Here is a 23,834-nt window from a genome sequence, read left to right as displayed (position 1 = left end):
ATTTTAGCAAGTATATATATGATGTAGGTAAAGAGGCAGATACACACATGCACGCTGAGTAAGAGAGAGAGACTGAGATTGCTGCATTCTGTGAGTTTTATTTCTGCAGGTTTAGTTTATCCAATATGGCATTTCTGTGTTAAAAGAGAGAACCATCTGAATCCTTCCTTGAAACTTGTGGGCCTTATGTGTGTTTTCAGTCAACAGATACTAGAAGTACAGTTTGGGGGTTGTGAAATGCTTTAACCCTGCATAGGGGTTTTCACACTGGCCTGGACAAGGCCAGGGCTCAGAAGAGAGAGCATTGCAGAAGGAGGAACTACCCCTGGCCTGCCTTCCTCTCTCTGGGAAGATAGGGAAGGAAGAATTGAAGCTACTTTGTAGAGCATTCTTATTTTCTCCTTTGTCTCCTAATGTGTACTTTGAACCTGGTTTGGAAGCAGTCCCTCCACATCAGGGCCTAGCACTCAGGAGACTGATCTTGGAGTGCCAGAACCTGAAGGGTCCAAGTAGGCCCTCTGGGCCACCTCTCTTGTGTTATAGATGGGGAAACCAAGGCCCAGAGAAGGGAAGTATTAGCCCAGGGTCACCCAGCAAGTTGGTGCCACAACGGAGTCCCTGAGAAGCCTACCAACTCCCAAGCTGGCATCAGGGTCATTTATTTGGTATCTGCTGGGTGAGGGGCACAGGGTCAGGCCTTGCCTGGAATTGCATCTGCTCTGTGTCTGGGGACAAGTCCGTTACCTCCTCTGGGACTCAGCTTTCCTGTCTGGATAAACCTTTGTCCCAAGGCTGCCGAGAAGGTCCAGCGATCACAGGAAGAATTAAATGTACATGATGGGGTTGGGGGTGAAAGGAGTTGGGGTGGGCGGCATTAGGGGCAGACTCCCTTGAGGCCCGAGGCCCGTGTGGGGCTGTGCCCAGGTGAGCCCATTCTTCCATTTGCTCCGCAGCTGGTATTCCCTCTCGAGTGGTTTCCACTCAACAAGCCCAGTGTTGGGGACTACTTCCACATGGCCTACAACGTCATCACGCCCTTTCTCTTGCTCAAGGTACTGTCCCAGGGCCCCCACTCTTTCCTGTCATCCCCATTCTTTGCACACCTGGCAGGAAGGTGATGCTAAGCCCTGTGTCCTGACTCAAGCACGCTCCTGCCTGCTGCTGGGGGGTGAAGGCTGTGACAGAGCAGCATGTCCAGGGCCTGGGGCCCGGGGAAGGCGGAGCTGCCGGTGGCCTGGAGGGATGGAAAATATGCCCCAAGAAAGGGCTTTTGATTTGAGCCTCAGCCTGGCGTGCCAGTGGGGGAAGCAGAGATGTGTTCAGGTAGAAGGACCTAAAGACAAGGCTGTGCTTGGGAAACCGTAAAACATTTGGGGAGGCTGAGGCAGAAGTGACTGGAGGTCCAGGGAGAGGTCAAGGACCCACTGGGAAGAGAGGAAGAAGCCAGGTGGCAGGAGAGGCAGCAGCAGCAGCTGAACTCCATCCTCCACCCTGGAGAGCCCTGAGATGTCACTGGGAGCACGAGCAGGAACTGCTGGCTTTGCACTTTGCCAAGTAAGGGCTTTAAAACGACTATAGCTTGAGCATCCCTAATCCAAAAATCTGAAATCTGAAATGCTCCAAAGGAGTCTGAAATTTTTTAAGCACTGGCATGATACTATAAGTAGAAAACTCGGCCGGGCGCGGTGGCTGGAGCCTGTAATCCCAGCACTTTGGGAGGCTGAGGTGGGTGGATCACTTGAGGTCAGGAGTTCAAGACCAGCCTGGCCAACATGGTGAAACCCCCGTCTCCATTAAAAATAGAAAAAATTGGCCAGGCGCAGTGGCTCATGCCTGTAATCCCAGCACTTTGGGAGGCTGAGGCGGGCGGATCACCTGATGTCAGGAGTTCGAGACCAGCCTGGCCAACATGGTGAAACTCCATCTCTACTAAAAATACAAAAAAAAGTAGCCGGGCATGCTGGCAGGCACCTGTAGTCCCAGCTACTTGGGAGGCTGAGGCCGGAGAATCACTTGAACCCGGGAGGTAGAGGTTGCAGTGAGCCAAGATCACGCCATTGCACTCCAGCCTGGGCAAGAGAGCGAGACTTCATCTCAAAAAAAAGAAAAAGAAAAAAATACAAAAAACTTAGGGCTGGCATGGTGGCTTACGCCTATAAGCCCAGCACTCTGGGAGCCCAAGGCAGGCAGATCACTTGAGGTCAGGAGTTCGAGACCAGCCTGGCCAACATGGAGAAACCTCATCTCCATTAAAAATACAAAAAAGTTAGCCAGGTGCGGTGGTATGCGCCGCAGTCCCAGCTACTTGGGAGGCTGAGGCAGGAGAATCACTTGAATCCAGGAGGTAGAGGTTGCAGTGAGCCGAGATTCCACCACCGCACTCCAGCCTGGGCGATGGAGCAACACTCCGTCTCAAAAAAGAAAATTCTACACATACGTACTTAACACAAACTTTGTTTCATGTACAAAATTATTTAAAATGTTATATAAAATTAACTTCAGGCTGTGTATGTAAAGTATATAGGAAATATAAATGAATTTTTCCAGGCAAGGTGGCTCACACCTGTAATCTCAATACTTTGGGAGGCTGATACAGGAGGATTGCTTGAGGCCAGGAGTTTGAGACCAGCCTGGGCAACATAGTGAGACCCTATCTCTACAAAAAATTTAAAAATTAGCTGGGCATAATGGTGCACACCTGTAGTCCCAGCTACTCTGGGGGCTGAGGTGGGAGGATCTCTTGAGCCACTATACTCCAGCCTGACTGACAGAGTGAGACCCTGTCTCAAAGAAAAATGAAAGAAATGAATTTCATGTTTAGACTTGCATATGCATTCCCAAGATATCTCATTGTGTATATGCAAATATTCCAAAATCTGAAATCTGAAACATTTCAGATAAGGGATGCTCAGCCTGTATCACCATTTACTGTCACCATCCTTTTGTATTGAAGAAAGATACTTCAAATCTCCAGAAGTAGGAGGGGTATAATCTCAGAACTCTGGTGTGTTTTCAGTTAAACAGTGGCATTTCAGAAGCACCTGCCCCCATCCCTGACATTTTCTTCATGTTTGCTGGGACCACTCAGAAATCAGAAGGTGGCTTCAGCAGGCTGGGCCGGCCACCCAGGGACACAGCCAGGGACAGTGGGAGGGCTGGGCCTGAGCCTGGACTCCTGCACTGAAGGCTGGGCTGTCCCCTCCAGCCTACAGCTCATGTGTGACTTTGGGAAAGGAGTTGGGCCCTCTGGTCTTTTTGCTCCCTGGGTAAAGTCAGCGGGGGGTGCTGCTCCGCATTCCCTCCTGGGTTCATAGGGGTCACGGGAGGATCTGGAGGCTGGGCTGGCCTGCTAAAGGGACCAGCCACTTTTTGGAGTGACATTCCAGCTGGAAGCGTCCATCCCACCCCAGGTGTGAGGGGGGAAGCAGAGGGTGTCACATGCTGTGACAGAGGTGGGGTCATGCTGCCAACCCCACTCTGAACCCCAGCTCATCGAGCGGTCCCCCCGCACCCTGCCACGCTCCATCACCTACGTGAGCATCATCATCTTCATCATGGGTGCCAGCATCCACCTGGTGGGCGACTCTGTCAACCACCGCCTGCTCTTCAGTGGCTACCAGCACCACCTGTCAGTCCGTGAGAACCCCATCATCAAGAATCTCAAGCCGGAGACGCTGGTGAGGCCACCTCCTGCTCCCTGCCTGTAAGCCCTAGGAGCACAGTCTGTCCTGGGAGGCTGAAGAAATGGCCCCCACCCCTCGCCGCACCTATCCTTCCACCAAAGGCATTCTGCTAGGTGAGGGCACCGTCGCCTGCGCCAAGCTAGGATGCTCAAGTGTTCTTAGGAAGTGGTGCACAGACTGCCTCCCACCTGGGCCCCTGTAACAGAGGGCGAGGCCCCGGGTAGGGAATAAGGCAGTGGGGGAGGCCTGGGACTGGGAGAAGGATGGTCAGAGGGGATGCTTGGGGCCCCAGCACCTCCCTGGACTGACATCGACATCCCCCCTGACTCTGCCCTGCCCGTGCCTCCCTCAGATCGACTCCTTTGAGCTGCTCTACTATTATGATGAGTACCTGGGTCACTGCATGTGGTGAGTGATGGACCCATCTGTCTATCCCAGGGGCCCCAACTACCGGCTAGCTCTGTCGCTGGCTCAGGGACACACTGAGCAAGGCTGTCTGGGCTGCAGGTCTCCATGTGTTGAGTCTCGTCCCCTGTAAAGGCGCTGTGAGCTCAACCTCCAGTGAAGTTGTCCCCGAGGTTGCCCGGGAGACCCAGCTGCTGTCCCAGGCTCCAGGCCCCGGCTTCCAGCCAGCATCCCCCCCAGCATTGCCACCCCCGCCCAGCCCTCAGTGCCCGCTGCGGCCAGCAGAGGGCAGCGAGCGGCTTTGGTCCTTCCTCGCCAAGCCTGAGCCCTGAGGGTGGGGGAGGAGGACGCGTCCCTGATAAACAACCCCCAGATGGTGATGGCGGGGGGTGGGGGCACAGCCAGGGACCCCCACCCGTGTCGGGCCTGCTCTTTGGGAGTGGAGGAAGCTGCGGGGAGCCAGCTGGATCAGGCTGAGGAGGGGCGTGCTGTTTGCGCTCCCCCTTCTTCAGAACTCCCAGAGGGGCACCTTTTCCTACCTACCCCGTCCCTCAGTCTGGGGAGACCTCAGAAATGTGGTCTCAGCCTCAGGAGATCCCGGGCCCAGGCTGGGAGCCTTCATCTGTTCCAACCTCCCATCTTACCCAGGAGAAACTGAGGCCAAAGGGAGGAGGGCTCCGAAGGCTGCAGCTGGGAGGTGAGGGCCAGCCCTGGATCCGGCTCACTCCTGAATTGGTGCTCACAGCACACGCACCCTGCACGGGCGTTTCCAGGGTGTTTCGGGCCCTGCAATGTCAATCCTCCTGGCTCAGCTGGTCCAGGGTCCCTGGACAGGCCTCCTGCCATCTTTCCCTGGCCTTTGCCAGAGCCTCTTCCCACAGAAGGTTAGGGAAGGGTGGAGGGGCTAGGAACAGAGAGCTGGAGCCCCAGCAGGAAGGGGGTGTGAGTGAGAAGAGGCAGGCGGGTATACCGGTGAAAGTCAGCACAGGTGGGAGAAAGGGAGCCGGTGTGTGGAGAGGGGAGAGGGTAGTATTTTGGGGTGGGGTGTCTGAGGTGGGGGTGGGGCTGTGTGCTGAGTGTGGGTGCAGTGCTTCACCAAGAGGCCCCCGCAGGTGCTGTTCTCTTTTTTAACATGTCGACCTCCATCCTCAGCCCGGGAGGTGCCTCTGTCTCCAGGCTAGTGTGGTGCTGGGCTGCTGGTGTCTGCGGTGCATGAGACAGACAACCCCCCAGACACCCCTTACCCCCACGGAGTGAGTGAGGTGCCCTGGGCGGTGTGGACGCCTCTGGGCCTCTGACTCACACATGCCTTGCCTTCCTGTTTCTGTTTCTGTCCCACCTTTGACGCCCAGCACAGGCAAGGTCGGGTGGAGAGGAGCGCCTCTCACCCAGGCTAGGCGTTTTGTAAACCGTGACGTGGCACTCCATGAGACCGCATGGGAGCGGGTGCGGAGGTGGTGGGGAAGAGGGCCGCTGAGCAGGCCTCTAAGACACTGGCCTTCCTGCCACAGGTACATCCCCTTCTTCCTCATCCTCTTCATGTACTTCAGCGGCTGCTTTACTGCCTCTAAAGCTGAGAGCTTGATGCCAGGGCCTGCCCTGCTCCTGGTGGCGCCCAGTGGCCTGTACTACTGGTGAGTGGACATCAGCATGGGGGCAGAGGCAGGGGCACTGAGAGAGCCACGGCAGCAAAATTCTACACTTGCCAATGGACCTGCTGTGTGGCCCCGGGGAGACTGGCCCTCTCTGGGTCCGTGCTTCTTGTGTCTAGTGGGGACTGTGACAATGCCCTGTGGTGGCCTCTTTGTTTCCATGAAGCCCAGGCCTGGGTGTGGCAGGGAGGTGGGAGGAGAGGGCGAGGTTGCACAGTCTGTCTCCATCCTCAAGCCCCTCTCGCTCTGTGCCCCATCTCAAGAACCCCAGTGTTGCCCTGGGGCCGGTACAACCCACCTCCGACACCAAGCCCTGTAGTGGGCTGCGGTTTCCGCCTCTGTGAAGTGGGGATGATGGTACCTGCCTGTCTTCCTCTCAGATGATGAGGATGCTGAGGACAGAGAGGGGCTTTGTCAAATGTAAAGCACTATGGCGAGGCCAGACTGGGGGGTTTCATGGCGTAGGGGCTTCTGGCCTGGGGTCTTTGTTCCCTCTGGCTCTCTCTTCTTCCCATTGCAGAGGACTTAGGCCTCAGCCAGTCTCCTAGCCCTCATCTGTCACTTCTGCCCTGGAGACAGGTCCCCCTGGGATTGTGGGTATCATGGGAAGGACAGGGTGGGGGCAGGACTGGACCCTTCTCTGATGGGAGGCCTCCCTCAAAATGAAAAGGGCCTCCTTTCCTGGGCCAGCTCTAGATCCTCTCCCCGGCCTGTCCCCTGTGTGGCTGAAATGGCCCACTGGGGCTCATCTGTATGCTCTCTGGGGATTAAAAAGAATGGGTGGCAGCTACAGTGAGCGGGAAAGACGTTAGGGGAGCGCTTCCTGCTGGTTCTTACCCCGGCGTCCTGCCACAAGGGTGGCTGCCGTCGTAGTGGCAATTGTTTGTTGCTTTCTCCTCTAGTCAGTTTTTGTTGTGTGGAAGTATAAACAATGTGACCAGAGAGGCCAGAAATATACATTTGTAGGTATTCTGTTATTTAAATATTGGCAACAAACTCAACATTTAAAAAACAGTAACTATACCAGCTAAATCAATATGCTGCCCGTGGGCTGTGGCTTAGAGTGGCGTAGTTCACTGAGCCCTGGCACCAGAGGACTCTTCTGCCTGCCTGGAGGGCAGCCTGGCTCTCGCACACAGGGAGGGATGCTAGGCAGGACGGGGTTGCCATGGCAGCTGCCTCACTCACCCCTGGCCTTTCCAGGTACCTGGTCACCGAGGGCCAGATCTTCATCCTCTTCATCTTCACCTTCTTCGCCATGCTGGCCCTCGTCCTGCACCAGAAGCGCAAGCGCCTCTTCCTGGACAGCAACGGCCTCTTCCTCTTCTCCTCCTTCGCACTGACCCTCTTGCTTGTGGCGCTCTGGGTCGCCTGGCTGTGGAATGACCCTGTTCTCAGGAAGAAGTACCCGGGTGTCATCTACGTCCCTGAGCCCTGGGCTTTCTACACCCTTCACGTCAGCAGTCGGCACTGAGTCCCTGGCACCAGGCTCTGGCGCTCTGCTGGGTGGGAGGTGGGCCATGGAGGGCATCTGAATACAGGAGTGGGGGTGGTGTGGGTGTGTAACCAGAGACCGAGAGCATGAGTGGGGTGTGCCTTATGTGCGTGGATTCGTGTGTGTGTGTGTGTGTGTGTAGATTTGTGTGTGTGTGTCGTGTGTGTGTGTCTGGTATATGTGTGCGCAGAGTGCATCATTTTCAGACTCTACTATTTCCGTCAAGTTTCTGTTTGATTTGGATCATCTCAGGATCGGATTCTGTTTTAGTGTTTCTGGGCCAGGATCCGGGCCCCTGCCCTCCTCTGCACCTGACCACACTCCCTGCTCAGGGCTGGTCTTTTCTTCCCGGACATCTTCTGGTAGCCGTGCAGGAGAGGGCTGGGTGGGGCAGAGGCCAGGAGGGGACCTGGTGTGTCACCTACCCACCACCTGGCTCATCCCTCAGGCCCACCCTGACCCTACATTACATAGGTTACGTCAGCCTACTGTGGCTGTTGAGCAAAGCATTTCTCCTTTCTGGGCCTCATTTGCACTAGATGGGCCTGTGGTCCCAAAGTAGGTCAGTAGGTTGGGGTTGCTGACACCCCTTGGGTGCAGCTTTGGGACAGATGAGTGGCTCTGTCCTGTCACTGCCCTCTCCCTGCCTGGGGGCTATGTGCACTCCAGACCCCCGCCCAGGCTCAGGCCCATGAGGTGTGGAGACAACCTGGCCCCCAGGAGCTGGAGGCACCGCCCACTCCCCTGGCATTCCAGCTTTGCAGGTGACCCTCCTCTACCCAAAGCTCTGTCCCCCTGCTCCCACTCCAGAAGAACTGTGGCACGCGCTTCGGGCAGCCTAGCCACAGGCTTTGAGCGCCTGCATTCCTGGGGGCTGGGGGGTGGGGTGCCAAAGGCCCTGAGCAAAAGCCAGAGCTCCTCTCATCAAAGCCTTTACAAGGTGCTGGGCCCAGAGGCTTTGCCTTGACAGAGTGGCCCAGGGTTTCGAGGGAGTAGGAACCTCCCCCTACCTAGGACCCTTCCCGTGGGGGGTCTACAGAGTTGGGGACAGAAGGGAAGGGACCCACAGGAAGTCACAGTGGTGCCCAGGGATGTGTCAGCCCCCAGCCACGGGGACGCGGGATTCAAGAATGAAGTAAATACAGTCACAGCCCCAAGTGGTGTTGGAGGTGTTTTTTGTCTTTTCTCCCTTTCGTGCTGAGGTGTAGCACACACGGTGCGCCCTGCAGCATGGTGAGTTGCTGTATCGTGAACCCTCACGCAGCCATTGCCCCACGCTGGTGTTTTCCATCTGTGCGTCACCCCCTGGAGACACCTACACACATAAGGAGGGAGTTGGCCGGGGCACCCCAGCACACACACTGGCCTAACTCCAAGGAGGCACCTCATCTCTTCTGGAGCCCCTTCCCACAGGCAAGGGGATTCAGAGGGAGCGTGTTGGCCTGGCCGCCTTCAGGCTTCCAGAGTCCCAAGTGACTTTCCTTGATGTCCTTCTCTCCATCCTCTGCACAGAGGCAGCCTTCCCTCTTCTTATCCCTGCCACGGGGTTTGGGAGGGGGAGCCTCAAACTCTGACAGGGAGGAGTCGGAGTCCCCAGCTAAAATTCTCTGGGTCTAGAAACAGGTGTAAAGCGATTCTGGGGATGTGATTTGGGGGAAAAGCACACTTTCCACACACAGGCGGTCAGGAAAGGAGCGGGGAGGGGAGAGTGGGGCACAGGCAGCCCCTCCCGTCTATGCGCCTGTGTGCAAAGTGGCACAATGCCCCCCTTCCTATTGGCAGTGCAGCCCCTGGCCAGCAACCACTCGCACCTGGGCTGGGGGCCTTTGTGTAGGGCACACCTGTGCAGCCACACCTACTTGTAGAGCCTCATAGACTCAGCTGTGGACAAAAGCCTCACGCCCCAAACAGGGAAATGGGATCTCAAGGGGAAGAAGCTGGGGAGGCCTCACACCCTGCCCCCATTTCCTCCTATGTGGGGGAGGGGAGCAGCACAAACTCCTGAAGACTTGGGAGTCAGCAGCTTCTGCGGAAGGGGTGGGGCTGAGGGTGGAGAGAGGAAGGGAAGGAAGAAAAGGGGAGCCTTCCTGGCCAGGGTAACCGGCACTAAGAGGCCTCACCCCAAGCCCCCGAGGAGCCTGCGGTGGGGCTGGAGACCCGGCTCAGGCCCCTCCACCACCCTTAAAGTCCTCAGAAGGTGGGAACTGAACTGGCACAGGCTGGGAACCGGCTGTGCGCTGGCCACTTGATTTTGCCAGCTGCCCTGTAATTCAGCTGGTGAGGAAACTGAGGCACAGACTGAGGTAGAATGATTCGCCGGTCACTCAGCAAGTCAGCAGATGGGGAGGACTGAATCCCAGCCTGAGAGCACCGAAGCTTGTATCCCTGCAATACCGAGCCCCAAGCCTGCGGGCCCCGGTGCCCATCTCTGAGTTGGGCCGTCTTGGAAGGGTTCCCTTCCTCCTACAAGATGGTGTGTGAGGAGCCTTCAATACGACCCGGGGTGTAAAGTGCCCAACTCTAGTAGGGGCTTGATGGCATCCCCGCCGAGTCCCAGGAGAGAGAGAGAAGACCCCTTCCTGGAGTCCAGGGCTCCCAGGAAGAAACACTGGCATTTGTCCCTTTGCTTCGGCTTCTGGAGGCAGAGACTCTGAGCCCAGGGAGAGCCTTCTGCAGCCCCATTTCCTCAAAAATCCAACCTGCCCAGGTGGCGGGTCATGAGCTGTGCTCAGGAAGCTGGAATCTGACCCTGGTGGCGTCGGGCCCGGTCTCCATGGCAGCCGAGCATTTATTACCCGGGCCTCCACCCAGCTTGGCAGACTTTGGACTTGAGGCTGGAGGAAAGGGAACTGAGCGCGGTTCTGGGAGCAGCAAGCCCACGGGTAGCAGCCGAGGCCCCAGAATGGTGAGTGTGAGGGTCTGTGTCGGCCTGGCCAGGGCTGGGGGCGTGAACCTCAGGTGGAGCCCTCCCCTGACTGTTTTCCTTTCTCTGCTGCAGGCCAAGTTTCTTTCCCAAGACCAAATTAATGGTAGGTTGGGTTTGTTCTTTGATTAGCAACTCAGCAAAATATGGGTCTCATTAGGCAATTTGCTCTGCTCATGTTTTCTTGGTGGGAAGGAAGGTGGCTGGGGGAGAGCTGGGCCCATCCACGGCCAAGAGCTGCAGGGAGGCTGCCGTTGGCGGGGTGGGGGTTGGGGGTAAGCCTCCAAAATAGACATGTGGCTTTATACTTGTCAGTGTGACTTACAAGCCAGGGCGCTAAGACAGAACTTACTAGGTTTCCCTCCAGAACCTGACCAGTTGGATTTGGGGACTGAGGGGACTGGGGATGGAGAGAGAGACCATTAAAGTTATGGCTGGCAGCAGGGAAAGAGGAGGGGCTTTGTAATTGAGACAGAACAGAGGCCAGGTCTGCACTCTCTGGCAGGATGCGTCTACTGTCTGCGCCTCAGTCTCCCTATCTGTAAAATGGAGGGTCCACTGAGCCCCCTTTGCCCTGGCATCAAGACTGGTTTGGGCGTGAGCACTTTATTCCCTGGGTCCCCTACTCTGCCAGCCCTCGACCAGGCTTCAGTTTCACACCGTGCAGGGTTCTATTTCCAGAAGGCCAAGAGCAAAGAGTTGGGTTACAAAGAACTTGGGGGCCCAGACCTGAGCCAGGGGAGCCTCATGGTTGCAGCCCCCCTGCACCTGGCAGGAGAGGCCCAGGAGGCACAGCCAGCTGCTGCTTGAGGTTGTGACCCTGAAACCTGTCTCAACAGTGGACGTCAATGGGCCTGAGAGTCCCCCGAGGCGTCCCATTCCTCCAGGTCTTTGCTGAAACATCGCCTTCTCAGTGAGTCCTTTGCTGACCACTGGAGATAAAATTACAGGCACCTCGGGCCCTTGTGATCCAGGGTAGGGTCCTGAGAGCCCAGCCAAGTGGGGTTAGGGTTACCTGGGCAGGAGTTGCACAGTTCTGGGTATTCCGAGCTTGGTCTAGAGGGGCAGGAATTGTGAGCTCCAGGTGGGCACCTCCACGTAGAACCCTGGAACTCTTTATCCCAAGAGGAGGGCCAGGGCAGGAGCAGGGACTTTTAAAACACAGGGCCCGGGGCAGCGCCCTCTTGTCCAGGTCTAACGGTGATAATGAATGGTGGACTGAGGGCTGGAGTCCAGCCTTCAGCCTCAGCATCCTCCCACCCATGCCTGGTTTTGAGGCTCACTGACCCTCCCTCCTGGGATAGCCAAAGCTCCCAGAAGGGAAGAAGGTAAATTCTCTTTGTATCCCAGTATCTGACACCAAGAAAGTGGCCACCAGTGTTTAATGAGTGTGTGAAAGACTGGACGGGGTGGCCTAGCGAAGTGGGAAGAACAGGGGCTTTGGGGGCAGCAGACCTGAAGCCTAATCACCCTTGAGCCTCGGTTTTCTCACCTATGAAGTAGGATATGCCACCTTACCAGGCTGCTGCGAGCCACGGACAGAGGGGAATGATGTCAGTTACATGCTGGACGCTGGGCCAGGCACAGCCAGGTGTCACCCACATGTGGGCTGGGGCTGGCTCACTACAGCTAGCAAGAGCCATAGTTTTAGGAATTTTGCAAGCAGGATGTTAAAGCCAGCCATTATTAAATAATACAGGATCAAAAGTGTTTCAATCCCTACATCTATCTGTACAAAAAGTTAAAAAGACAGCCCTATTGTGATCAGTGGAGATGGAGATTTGAAAGAAGTTTCAATTTAATGAATGTATTTGGTAAAAGGGTGAGAAATAGTTTAACAGTAGATCACATCAGGTTTAATGACCATTCATTCATTCGAAAAAGAATCGCACTCATTGGCGCGCAGCTTCATTTGTCAAATCATGGTTGAATCGAAACTATAGGTTGGCAATGGATATAAGAGTTGGCAAAACTTGGGCCGAGTGCAGTGGCTCACGTCTGTAATCCCAGCACTTTGGGAGGCCGAGGCAGGTGGATCACCTGTTGTCAGGGGTTTGAAACCAGCCTGGCCAACATGGTGAAACCCCATCTCTACTAAAAATACAAAACTGGCTAGGTGCAGTGGCTCATGCCTGTAATCCCAGCACTTTGAGAGACTGAGGGAGGCAGATCACCTGAGGTCAGGAGTTTGAGACCAGCCCGGCCAACATGGTGAAACCCTATCTCTACTAAAAGTACAAAAATTAGCCTGGTGTGGTGGCAGGCACCTGTAATTCCAGCTACTCAGGAGGCTGAGGCAGGAGAATCACTTGAACCCAGGAGGCGGAGGTTGCAGTGAACCGAGATTGAGCCACTACACTCCAGCCTGGGCGACAAGAGCGAGACTCTGTCTCAAAAAAAAAAAAAAAAAAAAGCCGGTCATGGTGGCACATGCCTATAATCCCAGCTTCTTGGGAGGCTGAGGCAGGAGAATCACTTGAACCTGGGAGGTGGAGGCTGCAGTGAGCTGAAATTGTGCCATTGCACTCTAGCCTGGGCAACAAGAGCAAAACTCTCTCAAAAAAAAAAAAAAAAAAAAAAAGTTGGCAAAACTCACTTGTGGTAATCAAGTGGCTAGATGGAATTTATTTATTTGAGGCAGAGTCTTGCTCTGTGCAATGGCATGATCTCCGCTCATTTCAACCTTCACCACCCAGACTTCAAGGGATTCTCCCACCTCTGTCTTCTGAGTAGCTGGGACTACAGGCATGCACCACCACACACAAAACATTGGTAAATATTTTGTAGACATGAGGTCTTACTATATTGTCCGGGCTGGTCTCGAACTCCTGGGCCCAAGCGATACTCCTGTCTCGCCCTCCCAAAGTGCTGGGATTACAGGCGTGAGCCACTGCACCCAGCCCTAGATGGAATTTATAATAAAGAATAGTGTACATTTCTGTATTATTTGTAAATTGTGTGCTACACATCCTTTATGTTTGTACAGTGCAGAGGACACAAGTACATTTATGATCAGAGCTGGTGGTTAAACATCCAGCACAGCTGGTGTTATCCTAGGCCTTGCACAGGTCTCTTTCTTGTCCTGGGGGATTTGCATTTTCAAAGAGAAGACTTAAAGGGGATTTTTAATCCAATTCATTTAACCCAATTAATCCTTTCATTCAACAAATGTTTGTGTCCCTTCTTTGTGCCAGCCCCGTTCCAGGCACTAGAGCTACATACAACAGTGAACTCAAAGACGAAAATCCCTTCCTCACGGGGGGTCACCATCGAGGGAGGGAACGTGGTGAAATATATGTGCTAGTATGTTAGAGGGCCGACCTGGCAGGAGAAAAAGCAGGAAGGAGAGCCAGGAGGTGAGGAGGGAGAGTGAAGAGATGGTGGAGGAAGGGGCCAGCGGGAAGCCCAGCTGGGTCTCCAGCACCCTGTTGTCTTGTTCCAGTGCAGGAATGCAAAGTTCAGATGTGGCCTTCCAGGTCTTTAAAGGCGTCTGAGGCAGGGAGACAGCACGTATCTGATTTGAAGGTTTGTGAGGAGGTGGGCCTCTATTTGAGCCCTGGCCCTGCTGCTGGCAAGGACCACAGGCCCCCAGTGACTGACAGGGCTTGTCGGGGAGTAGTGAAGTGCCCCCATCTGCAGATCCAGGCTGATTCTGGACCCCAAGGGTGTGATGAGCACCTTCCAGCACAGGTCAGGCAGGGAGAGCAGTGGGCCTTGGGCCCACCCTCACCCAAGGGCAAACCCAGACAGAAAGACAAGGTGAGGGTGGCCATGAGAGGTCCCCAGGGGTACCCCCTGTAGTGCTAAGGTTAAGCTCTGTGATTGGGGCAGCCCTCTCTCTGTCCCCCTGACGTGAGGTGATGGCATTGTCCCCTCTGGCACTGAGCCCTCTTGCAGGCAATTGGGTTTTATGGGAACCAAAGCTGGGGTCTTAGGCCAGGCTCTGGCCCTGCTTCCCCTGGGCCTTTTCGGCCCCTGCCACCTGGTCCTGACTTTGGTTTGCCCCTTCGGAAGCTCAGGCTCTGGAATGTTCTGAAAGGGCAGTTGTGCGGGGCTGGGGGTTTCCTCTCAGTCTCTCCACAAAGGCCACGAATTTGTCTCTAAACGGTACGTGGCAATCTGCCTGTCTTTAGTGACCCCCCTGAAATCCTACCAGGGAGGCCTGAGTGCCTTCATTAGGGAATATGAAGGGACCCCTGGTCTGGGCTGGGGATTTGGGGGGCTCCTTCTGCATCCTCTCCCTCACCCTGCTGCACTCAGTGGTGTCTGCCCTGGAACCGAAGGCAGTGTGGCCTGGTGGGCAGAGTTGCCCACAGCCAGGCTCTCAGTGTTCCAGCCCTCAATGTCCTGTCCGCACATGGGAATATGAGGGGGCGCATCACAGGGTTGCGGGGATGAAGCGAGGGCCTGGGGGTGGAGTGCTCAGCAACGTGAATTGTCATTGTTGCTGTCATCAGCTAAGGGGCTATTAGTGTCCAGGCCTCTAAGGACCTACCTGGGTGGTGTGAGAAGCAGGAGAGAGAACAGAGCCCTGAGCCCCAGCCTGGGAGGGCCAGCGCCAGGCCACTGTGTGTCCACGGCTCCACCCACAGGCCCGGGTGCCTCGTCTGGGCTGGACGAGAATCTCCCTGTCATGATGGCAGCCCCACCTACCCCTAAATCAGATGCTCAGTCAGTGCGGTCCAGGGACTTTTCCTGAACTCCCAGCTGGCCTTCCTGGGCTTCCCAGGGCCGGGAGCCCATGGGATGGCTGTGTCAGGCCGGGAGTCTGTGGGTTTAGGGGAGCCTTAGCTCCGGCTGCCTTCCACCTCCACCAAGTACCGAAGGAGAAAGGGCTTCAGACCCTGGGAGAATTTCCCAGCAGGACCCTTTGAAGTCTCTAAGAACAGGACCAGGGCCCGAGTCCAAGGACAGCTTGAGGGTTCAGCAGCCTGGAGGCCAGGGCAGGGGCAATAGGCTCAGAAATGCCCCAGCTCTGATGATGATGATAATATCATCATATGAAGGCCACTCTCTGGCAGGCCTCCTGGGATTTCTGGCTCTCACAGTAATCCTGAGGCCTTATTATTCCCATTGTCCAGAAAAGTTGTGTTTGCAGAGGTCCCCTGGGGGTCTGGACACCTTGCTGTGGGTTCCTGCTCTCCCCTGTGGGCCCTGGAGGGGCACTGTCCAGGGAGTTCCAGTCCTGTGGGTTGGCAGGGAGGGGGAGGGAGAAGGAAGGGAGGGAGTAGGGAGAAAGGGAAGGGGAGCCAGATAAAATACAGGACACCCAGTTAAATTAGAATTTCAGACAAACAACAAATACTTTTCCAATAGAAGTATATGTCCTATGCAAAATTTGGGGCATACAATAAAAGTATATTCAGTGTTTATCTGAATTCAGTTTAACTTGGCAGTCTTGTATTTTCATTTGCTGTATCTAGCACCCTTGGGAGGAGAGAGAGGGATGGAGGGAGTAGGCAAAAGGAAGGGGAAAAGAGGGAGAAGAGACTAAGGATGGGGAGGGCGGCATGGGCGGAGAGTGACCAGACGCTGCTGACCCTCCCTCTGGGCCGTGTGCAGAGTACAAGGAATGCTTCTCCCTGTATGACAAGCAGCAGAGGGGGAAGATAAAAGCCACCGACCTCATGGTGGCCATGAGGTGCCTGGGGGCCAGCCCGACGCCAGGGGAGGTGCAGCGGCACCTGCAGACCCACGGGATAGGTGAGTGGTGGTGGGAACAACGGGGAGAGGGGAGGGGCCCAGCAGGTGGGTGCAGACAGCAGAGGTGTGAAAAGCTCAGCAGTTTGAGGGGCAGGTGGCAGGGAGGCCTCCTGGGGACCCAGCTGTGGCAGCCCCAGACCAGGAGTGCCGTACCTCACTTGGGCTTCCTGGAATCCTCATAGCAACCAGTGATACCCCATCTCACAGACCTCGGGATCTAGGTGTTCCAACAGACTTATCAAACCCAGAGAAAAATCACGCTGACAGCGATCCCATGTTGTTTTATAGAAACATTTCCCTTTGTTGAGTATTTGTCATGTGCTTAGCTCCAAAAACCCTATGAAGTAGGCATTCTCTTAACTTTTTTTTTTTTTTGAGGGGTGACAGAGTCTTGCTCTGTCACCGAGAAGCTGAAGTGCAGTGGTGAGATCTCGGCTCACTGCAACCTCTGCCTCCCAGGTTCAAGTGATTCTCCTGCCTCAGCCTCCCAAGTAGCTGGGATTACAGGTGCCTGCCACCACGCCTAGCTAATTTTTGCATTTTTAGTAGAGATGGGGTTTTGCCATGTTGGCCAGGCTGGTCTCGAACTCCTGACCTCAGGTGATCTGCCTGCCTCGGCCTCCCAAAGTGCTGGGGTTAGAGGCCTGAGCCACTGCGCCCAGCTTTCTCCTAACTCCATTTTACAAGCAAAGATCAAGGTTTACAGCCATTAAGTTCTTGAGCCAATGATAGCATCAGGATTAGTACCCAATTCTTCTGATATCAAAGACTGACCTAAAAACTATGCAACAGTTTTTAGAAAAACTATTGCTAGAAAAAAAATGCTGAAAGAAAACCCATCCAAGATGTTACCAAGTGGTTCTCTCTGGTAATGGGATTATGGGTGATTTTTATTCCTTTTATTGTTGTTTCCTGTATTTTCAACAATGAGAACATATACAGCTTTTCATAATCAGAAACAAGTTTTATGTTTTGTTTTGTTTTTTCTAAGAAAAAAAGTAGTTTCAGAGCCTGGGGTTGCTGTTTGCATTGGGGGCTGGACACTCAGGAAGGAGGGACTGGCGCAGGGGAAGGGCGTCCGCTGGGAATAGCACTTGACCTGGAGCCCATAGGCTGCTGCTCAGTCTCAGGTCACCAGCTTCCTCATCTCAGGGGGGTCACCACCATCTGCTAGGGTTACCAGAGGCCCCACTAGAGGATGCCTGCAGTTGCGCTGGGAGCCCGCCCTGGGGCAGGCCACGCCGGGCCCAGGTGGGCCTCCGAAGGCCTGCAGCCTGGCGGTGGGTTGCTCAGTGGTCTGATACCTGAGATCCCCCATGTCCAGCTCCAAAGGGGTGGTGGTTTCCTTGATTTCTGTCCCCTCCAAACAGGAAGTTGTAGTCCGGGGAAGTTTTGATTTCCTGCAGTTACATCCCAGCCAGGGCCCGTGGAGGAGGGGCTGGGATGGAGACTGCAGTGAGGGGAAGGCAGATGAGCAGCCCAGCCTGGGACTGAGGCTTGAGGCCCCAGGTGGGGGTGCTGATCCATCCTGGTAGATGTATTGTGGTGGCTGTCAAAGGTGGAATGCACACATGGACCTGTTTCCCTCCAGTTCAGGGCAGGAGGGAAGCGCTAGAAGGGAGCAGAGGAGCCCAGTCCTCCATCTGTGGATGGGAACCCACTTTCTTGAGCTTTGGGGTGATGATAAGCATCGTCACTGAGGACGTTGCTGAAATGAAGAATGTCCAGTCCAGTGAGGGACCCGTCGTGGGAACTCGGTGGGAGGGGATGCATCCTCTTCACTGTGACCACTGCCACATCCTGGCGTTCCCTGCTCAGTTGACCTTGAACCGGCTGTGTAGGTCCAGCAGGAGGCCAGCTGGCTTCCTAGGAGTCTTTTTCCCTCTGCTCACTCTGCTGTGTTTGCGGGTTTCCTAGATGGAAATGGAGAGCTGGATTTCTCCACTTTTCTGACCATTATGCACATGCAAATAAAACAAGAAGACCCAAAGAAAGAAATTCTTCTAGCCATGTTGATGGCGGACAAGGAGAAGAAAGGTTACATCATGGCGTCCGACCTGCGGTCAAAACTCATGAGTCTGGGGGAGAAGCTCACCCACAAGGAAGGTAACAGCCTGGGTCCTGTCTCCCAACAGTCGGAGGGGGTTAGGGAGTTGGAAGGAGGGCACCAAAGCCTAGCTGATGCCACCAGGGTGGTACAGACCACCTCTGTTGATGCGCGCGCAGGAGACTGTGAGTAGATGCCACACTAGGTGTGGGGAAGAACCAGAGGGGCTGGAAGGGCGCAGGGAGAAGTCTGCCAGGGTGAAGGGACAGCCTAGGGGAAACCCAGCTCGGAACCCACAGGGCAGAGCAGCTGGAGCGTGCAGTCTGGTCTCCCCCTATGTTCAAGCTCTCACTGTGGGGCTTCATCTAGTGCATGACACCCCTGGGAGCACAAATGCCTGCTTCTACTGATAAAGAAGCAGGGGGAGTGAGCGGCTCCCAAGCAGCGGCGCAGGAGTGAAGGCAGGTCTAGACATCCCTGCCCTTCTTCCCATCACAGCAGTCTCTGCAGTTGCTGCTGAGGTCGAGTTTCCGAATTGAGGTGCTGCTTTGCTCCCTTTCCAACTCAGGCTGCTCTAAGCTCTTCCAGAAAGGGGCTCCACAGGGAACTTTGCCAGGACAGTTGGAGAACTGCCGAGACAGGCAGGGTTCCTGGTTCCAGAGCCCCATGAGAAGGGGTCTTTGCCTTGCACCTTCCTGCAGCCTAGCAGGCTGTCCTGCCTCAGAGCAGGACGAGGCCTGGGGTCTTCTAGGAAGGCCCTTTGTACACTGTCAAGGGGATCCCCACGCCAGGCCATTTACAGCCTTTGTTCTTCCAGCCTGCGGACCCTCCTGCCTAGCCCTGCCATGTTCGCAGCAGCCAGCCAGCCAGCTCTGCCTCTGCCCGAGGCCAGGGACCCCGACCTTAGAGCCTGGGGTTTCTAGGTAGGCTGCCCTGCTTGCCTGTGGTTTGGACAGGAGAGCTGGGCTTGGCCACAAGTGGGTGCTGGAAAGAGGCTTCAATATGACGGACTTTCCGTCTCTGGTTAAATCACAGTAAACCACTGGAGGAGGGGTTTGAGGTTGTGGTTTGAATCCTGGGTGCCGGGAGACCTCAGGCAAGTCTCCTAACCTTTCTCCCACCTCGCTTTCCTTGCTGGAAATGAGGGTACAGTAGGTGACCCCTCAGGTCCCTCTGAGCTACCACTCTACAAATCACTCTGCTCAGATTTTAGCTACCGCCATTAAGGCACAGTGCAGAGAGTTTAAAAATTGCTGCAGAGTTTAAAAATTGCCTGACATACAAAAATTAGCCAGGCGTGGTGGCAGGCGCCTGTAGCCCCAGCTACTCGGGAGGCTGAGGCAGGAGAATCGCTTGAATCCGGGAGGCGGAGGTTGCAGTGAGCCGAGCTTGCGCCACTACACTCCAGCTTGGGTGACAGAATGAGACTTTATCTCCATAAATAAATAAATAATCGCCCAGCACCAGGCTGGGTCTCCATACCCAGCTTTTCCAGGCTCACCTCTCGTGGCTGTTTTCACATGGATAGGGAAGATATGGGTTATCCTTCCCTCCCAGACTCCCCCCAGGACACTGCCTGGCCCTCTAGACAGCAGGTGGAGTCAGCAGAGGGAGCAGGGCCTTCTTTTTGTGGTTAATGATCTCTGTCCTAAGCAATGCCATGGCCCCAGACTCACATACATCTCTAATAACCAGCAGAGGACTGTTTCACAGAAACTGCTGTGTTCCAGACAAGCAGGGACACCGATTTCCCTCCCACTTGCCACTGGAGATGGGAAGAATGATACCAGCAGCAGGAATCCTTTTTCTGGGTGATCGAAAGAAAGACAATTTTCAGTTTAAAAAGCATCCTTGGAATGGCTGTGGGTGAAGCCTTCCCCTGAGGCCTGGGATGGGCTGACTTTAGCACTTTGGCTTTCTATGGGTCTCTGAAGTGAGATGGAGTGAAAGGCTGTTCTACTCAGGTGTCCTCAGACTTGGCACCTGGCTAAGTGCTGTCCCTCGCCCAGATGGGAAGAGGCTGCAGTGACTGGCCCTGGAGCTGATGTTGGCCTATCCCCCAGGATGGTTTTAGCCACCTGGCTGATTGTGGAAACTTCTCCACAAAATGAGATGAATTATACTGTCCTCAACATTCTCCCAATAAATACTCAGAACTACTATCAGCTTAGGCCAAGGCATGGTGATTATACTTTCGAGAAGGATAGTTAAGCAGAGAATCACAGGATATTTTCTAACTGACCGGAGGTGTGTGTGTGGAAGGTGTCCAGGCCTGGGAAGTTGACACAGGGCAGTGAGATGAGGACAGGCTAAAGAGCCATGGTAGGTTGGCCCCAAGAGGCCATTGTGGAGAATACAAGCTGAAATGGCTCTTGCCAACGCCTGGGACAAGCTATTATTTTATCCCAGGAATCCAGAACCAGAAGAAACAAGCAAATGAAGTGATTTTTTTTTTTTTTTTGGAGTGATGGAGAACAATGGCAGTTTTGTTTTGTATGCTGTGAGCTCTCAACAGAGTTGGATTTATTTTTCTCTCATATAAACCCCATCCCCCAAACATTTTTTTTTTTTTTTTTTAGAGGTGATGGTAGCAGACAGTGCTTGTCACTAAGTCCTCTCTTGGGGTGGGGGCAGAGGTGGTGAGGAGCACCGGCTTAGGGGAGAAGGCAGGCAAGTGAGGAGCAGGCCGAAGCCTGGGACTGTGGAGGATGTTCGCTCTGTTTGCAGGCTGAGCTGCGGAAGGTAAAAACTCCAGGCCAAAGGATTCTAGAAATACGGGCACAGGGGTCATATTTTCATGAAAAAATAAAAATAAAAGCACAGGGTGGGCCAGGCACAGTGGCTCACGCCTGTAATCCCAGCACTTTGGGAGGCTGAGGCGGGTGGATCACCTGAGGTCAGGAGTTCAAGACCAGCCTGGCCAACATGGTGAAACCCCGTCTCTACTAAAAATACAAAAATTAGCCGGGCATGGTGGCACTTGCCTGTAAGCTCAGCTACTCGGGAGCCTGAGGCAGGAGAATCGCTTGAACCTGGGAGGCAGAGGTTGCAGTGAACTGAGATTGTGCCACTGCACTCCAGCCTGGGCAACAAGAGCGAAACTGTTTAAAAAAAAAAAAAAAAAAGCACACGGTGGCATCAGTGACTGAATCCTTACCAGTACACCTCCCTACTCCCTGCCCCTGCAGAAAGCCCGATTAGCTCAAAATGGAATAAGGGTCTCAGGAGTGCAGGGATGGGTTGTCCCTTTCTGTTCACTGGTTTACTTCCTGGTCTATAGGAATAGTCAACTGCATGCTCAGGCAAGACCTTAGGGGAGCTCCAGTTCCCAAAAAACTCACTGTTTTATAATGGAACACTAAAGCCAAACTGAAAAATTAAATGTGATTTATTGCAGTGGATGATCTCTTCAGGGAAGCAGATATTGAACCCAATGGCAAAGTGAAGTATGATGAATTTATCCACAAGATCACCCTTCCTGGACGGGACTATTGAAGGAGGAGAATGCGAGAGCCTCCCCTGGGCCTGAAAACTTGGAGCGATTAATTTTTTTTTAAAATGTGTTCTTTTCACTTGGGAGAGATGGCAAACACAGTGGCAAGACAACATTACCCAACTATAGAAGAGAGGCTAACTAGCAACAGTAATAGATGATTTCAGCCATGGTATGAGTAGATCTTTAATAAAAGATTTGTATTGATTTTATTAACTACCGTGAGTCCGGCCCTTTCAAGCATGGAAGGAGCCTGCGGTTTGGAGTCTGGCCTGGGTTCCAGTCCTGGCTCTGCTGCTTCCCACTGTGACTTTGGGCAAATCATTTCACTCCTCAAAGCCCCCCCACACAAGCTGGATTCCCACTTCTTACCTCATGGAGCCTGTTGAGGAAGGATTGAGCTGATGACTTAAGGGCAATCTACCAAGAGACTTACTCTGTATTTGGGGGCTAGAACCATCTTCCATATTTCCAAGATTTTCCAAGATGAAGCCAGTGCTAGCTGAGAAGCAGCAACGAACAGAAAGCTGTAACACTTATGACAACAATTCTTGCAGTGCCAGAGGCCCATTTACAAATTCTCATTTCCATCTCAACAGATATAGTGACATAGCTCAGGCTATCATTCATAAACACAGAGTGTAGAGTGAAAACACATGCTACAATGAGGCAGCATCAGCTGAGAGCAGGAAGAGTGATCTACTTTACACCCCACACCAAAGGAAACCAGATGTGAGCTGCTAAATTCACTGGCTTTGCAGAGCTCAAGAAGGGGGCTTCCAATGCTGTGAGAATTCTGAGCTGTTCCCTGGGCTCTGTTAACAGGCAGAGAGGTTCCGGGATGGTCTGCTCAAGTGGCCCACACTGGTCATAGCCTTAAGCCACTTCCCCAGGACTTACGGAGAGAAATAAGGGGATGTAATCAGCAATGGCCAGGGTACAATAGTCCTGGAAAACAGTAGTAGGAGCACTAGGCTTTCTGGGAGTCCATCCAGCTGGAGTGGCTTTGAGTGAGTTACACAGCTAGAAGGTGCCAGGTTGGTGCTGCCAGAGATTCAGAGGTGCCATACACTTGTCAAATCTGGATCATTCATAGTGCCAGCACAGTCCTAAAAGGGCTGGAGTACCACACCAACACAGGTAGGGGTGCAGGGCTTCAAGTACAAAGATTTGCATCCATGTATGTATCAAAAGTGGGTTCTCTGGGCTGTGGCTTTGTCTAGTAGTACCACAGTGGCTAAAGTAGAAGAAAACCAAATCAAATGGGATGTGTCTTTTGGGAGGATGTACAAGACACAAATCTTTCACAAGGCACCGGGCACAGGGAAAACTGCAGGGAACAAGAGTTGTAGTGTTAGTGCAACTGTCTCAACGATGCTGTGTGGCTTCAGACCCAAACAAGGCCCTGAGGAAGGAGACTCTCATTTCCCCAAGCATAACTGCAAGGAGAGTAGGAATTCCTAGGAGCCAAAGAGTTTTGTGGGGGTGAGGGTAAATAAATGGCCCAAATGCCAACTAGGTGAAGTTGTGACCATCTGGCTGGGAAGCCCAGGTCCGCACAGTGTAGGAGCAGATGTTTTGTGGGGTCTGAGGTTTACAAGATTTGGCTGCCTTAAGAATACAAAAACAGAAATGCAGAATTTCCGGGGCTGCTCCTAGGACCAGAACAAGTGAAGGGTCCTGGTGCTTAAACTTCATTACCTTCATGGTAAATCCACCAGAGGGCCGGTTAGATGCTGGCCCCGCCGAGAGAACTGCTGTCACTTTCAGGCAAAGCTCAAAGGTCCTAGGCCCACAGTTCTTTTGAGCTCCAGTCATGGACATTAGGAAGTAAATCCTGCACAGCCAACCTGGAATACCAAAGATTAGATGGGAGATAGATACCAATGATTTAGATGGCACAGGAAGAGCAAGTTCTGGATATAATAAATGAGGGTACTTTCCGTCAAAGCTTTTCTATGTCTATATTTATCACTGAGTAGTCCCAGTATGGTTTTAAAGCAAGTTTTATGAATCTCATTTGCCTAACAGGAATCTGAAATATAACTTGCCAAAAACACACAGTTGGTGTGGAATGGTCATTAGAACCTGGGGCTCCTCTTCACGGACTCCCTGCTCATTAAGGGATTCAGTGGTCCAGAGTCTAAGATCCTATTAAGTGTTTGATTCAAACCTCTACCCGAGGAAGGGCTGTTACCTTACTCCTGGTCCTGGTTTCAAGCTCATTCCTGAAATTCCAGCTGGTTTCTCTAGCACCTAGTGTTGTTTACAAGAAGGCCACGGTGCTCTTAGCATTCAAACTGCAGATACTAAACAGATGCTGTGATTTATTAAAGAGTTAGCCATATTTCAACAAGAAAGGGAAATGATGGCTATATATTCATTACTTACCTCAAAGCATGCTGCAAGAAAATTAGTTAGTTACTTGTCATG

General features: G+C 53.7%; 2 protein-coding genes and 1 long non-coding RNA gene across 10 annotated transcripts in view; 2 read left to right on the top strand and 1 right to left on the bottom strand.

Moving 5' to 3' along the window:
* CLN6 (CLN6 transmembrane ER protein) overlaps window positions 1–8,392 on the top strand; it is a 59,826-nt gene extending 51,434 nt beyond the window's left edge. For 3 of the 5 annotated variants that reach the window (XM_024349260.3, XM_063795220.1, XM_024349263.3), the window contains exons 3-7: window positions 954–1,052; window positions 3,489–3,677; window positions 4,036–4,091; window positions 5,600–5,722; window positions 6,944–8,392. In XM_024349260.3, the coding sequence (XP_024205028.2) occupies window positions 954–1,052; window positions 3,489–3,677; window positions 4,036–4,091; window positions 5,600–5,722; window positions 6,944–7,214 (738 nt within the window). In that variant the 3' untranslated portion in view covers window positions 7,215–8,392. The remainder of the gene's footprint in view (window positions 1–953; window positions 1,053–3,488; window positions 3,678–4,035; window positions 4,092–5,599; window positions 5,723–6,943) is intronic. The other 2 variants (XM_054667741.2, XM_024349265.3) reach the window with 1 other exon arrangement.
* A 99-nt stretch (window positions 8,393–8,491) lies between these two features.
* Window positions 8,492–21,617, top strand: CALML4 (calmodulin like 4). 4 transcript variants are annotated; one of them, XM_510500.8, is made up of 5 exons: window positions 8,492–10,140; window positions 10,234–10,264; window positions 15,721–15,861; window positions 17,779–17,967; window positions 21,306–21,617. In XM_510500.8, the coding sequence occupies exons 1-5, from the start codon at window positions 10,009–10,011 to the stop codon at window positions 21,401–21,403; spliced, it is 591 nt and encodes a 196-aa protein (XP_510500.3). In that variant the 5' UTR covers window positions 8,492–10,008; the 3' UTR covers window positions 21,404–21,617. The 4 variants fall into 4 exon arrangements, with proteins under 4 accessions (XP_510500.3, XP_009427704.1, XP_003314777.1 ...); XM_009429429.5 differs by lacking the exon at window positions 10,234–10,264 and having other exon boundaries at window positions 9,275–10,140; XM_003314729.7 differs by lacking the exon at window positions 15,721–15,861 and having other exon boundaries at window positions 9,275–10,140.
* On the bottom strand, window positions 16,811–23,448 carry LOC134808550 (uncharacterized). Its single transcript, XR_010151768.1, has 2 exons — window positions 23,103–23,448; window positions 16,811–17,774 (listed from the first exon to the last, which is right to left on the bottom strand). It is a non-coding gene; the product is annotated as an uncharacterized LOC134808550 (long non-coding RNA).
* Window positions 23,449–23,834: the final 386 nt, after the last annotated feature.

This window comes from Pan troglodytes, chromosome 16, assembly GCF_028858775.2.
Source record: "Pan troglodytes isolate AG18354 chromosome 16, NHGRI_mPanTro3-v2.0_pri, whole genome shotgun sequence".
In the NCBI taxonomy this organism is placed as follows: Eukaryota; Metazoa; Chordata; class Mammalia; order Primates; family Hominidae; genus Pan; species Pan troglodytes.
This window is presented reverse-complemented; position numbering and strand designations above follow the sequence as displayed.

Bases quoted from the DNA above. Each gene is read 5' to 3' on its own strand.
- CALML4 (XM_510500.8), top strand. From the start codon at position 10,009: ATGGCAGCCGAGCATTTATTACCCGGGCCTCCACCCAGCTTGGCAGAC. The intron at 10,265-15,720 runs GTAGGTTGGGTT...GGCCGTGTGCAG, and splicing joins TTCCCAAGACCAAATTAATG to AGTACAAGGAATGCTTCTCC. The intron at 15,862-17,778 runs GTGAGTGGTGGT...CGGGTTTCCTAG, and splicing joins CCTGCAGACCCACGGGATAG to ATGGAAATGGAGAGCTGGAT.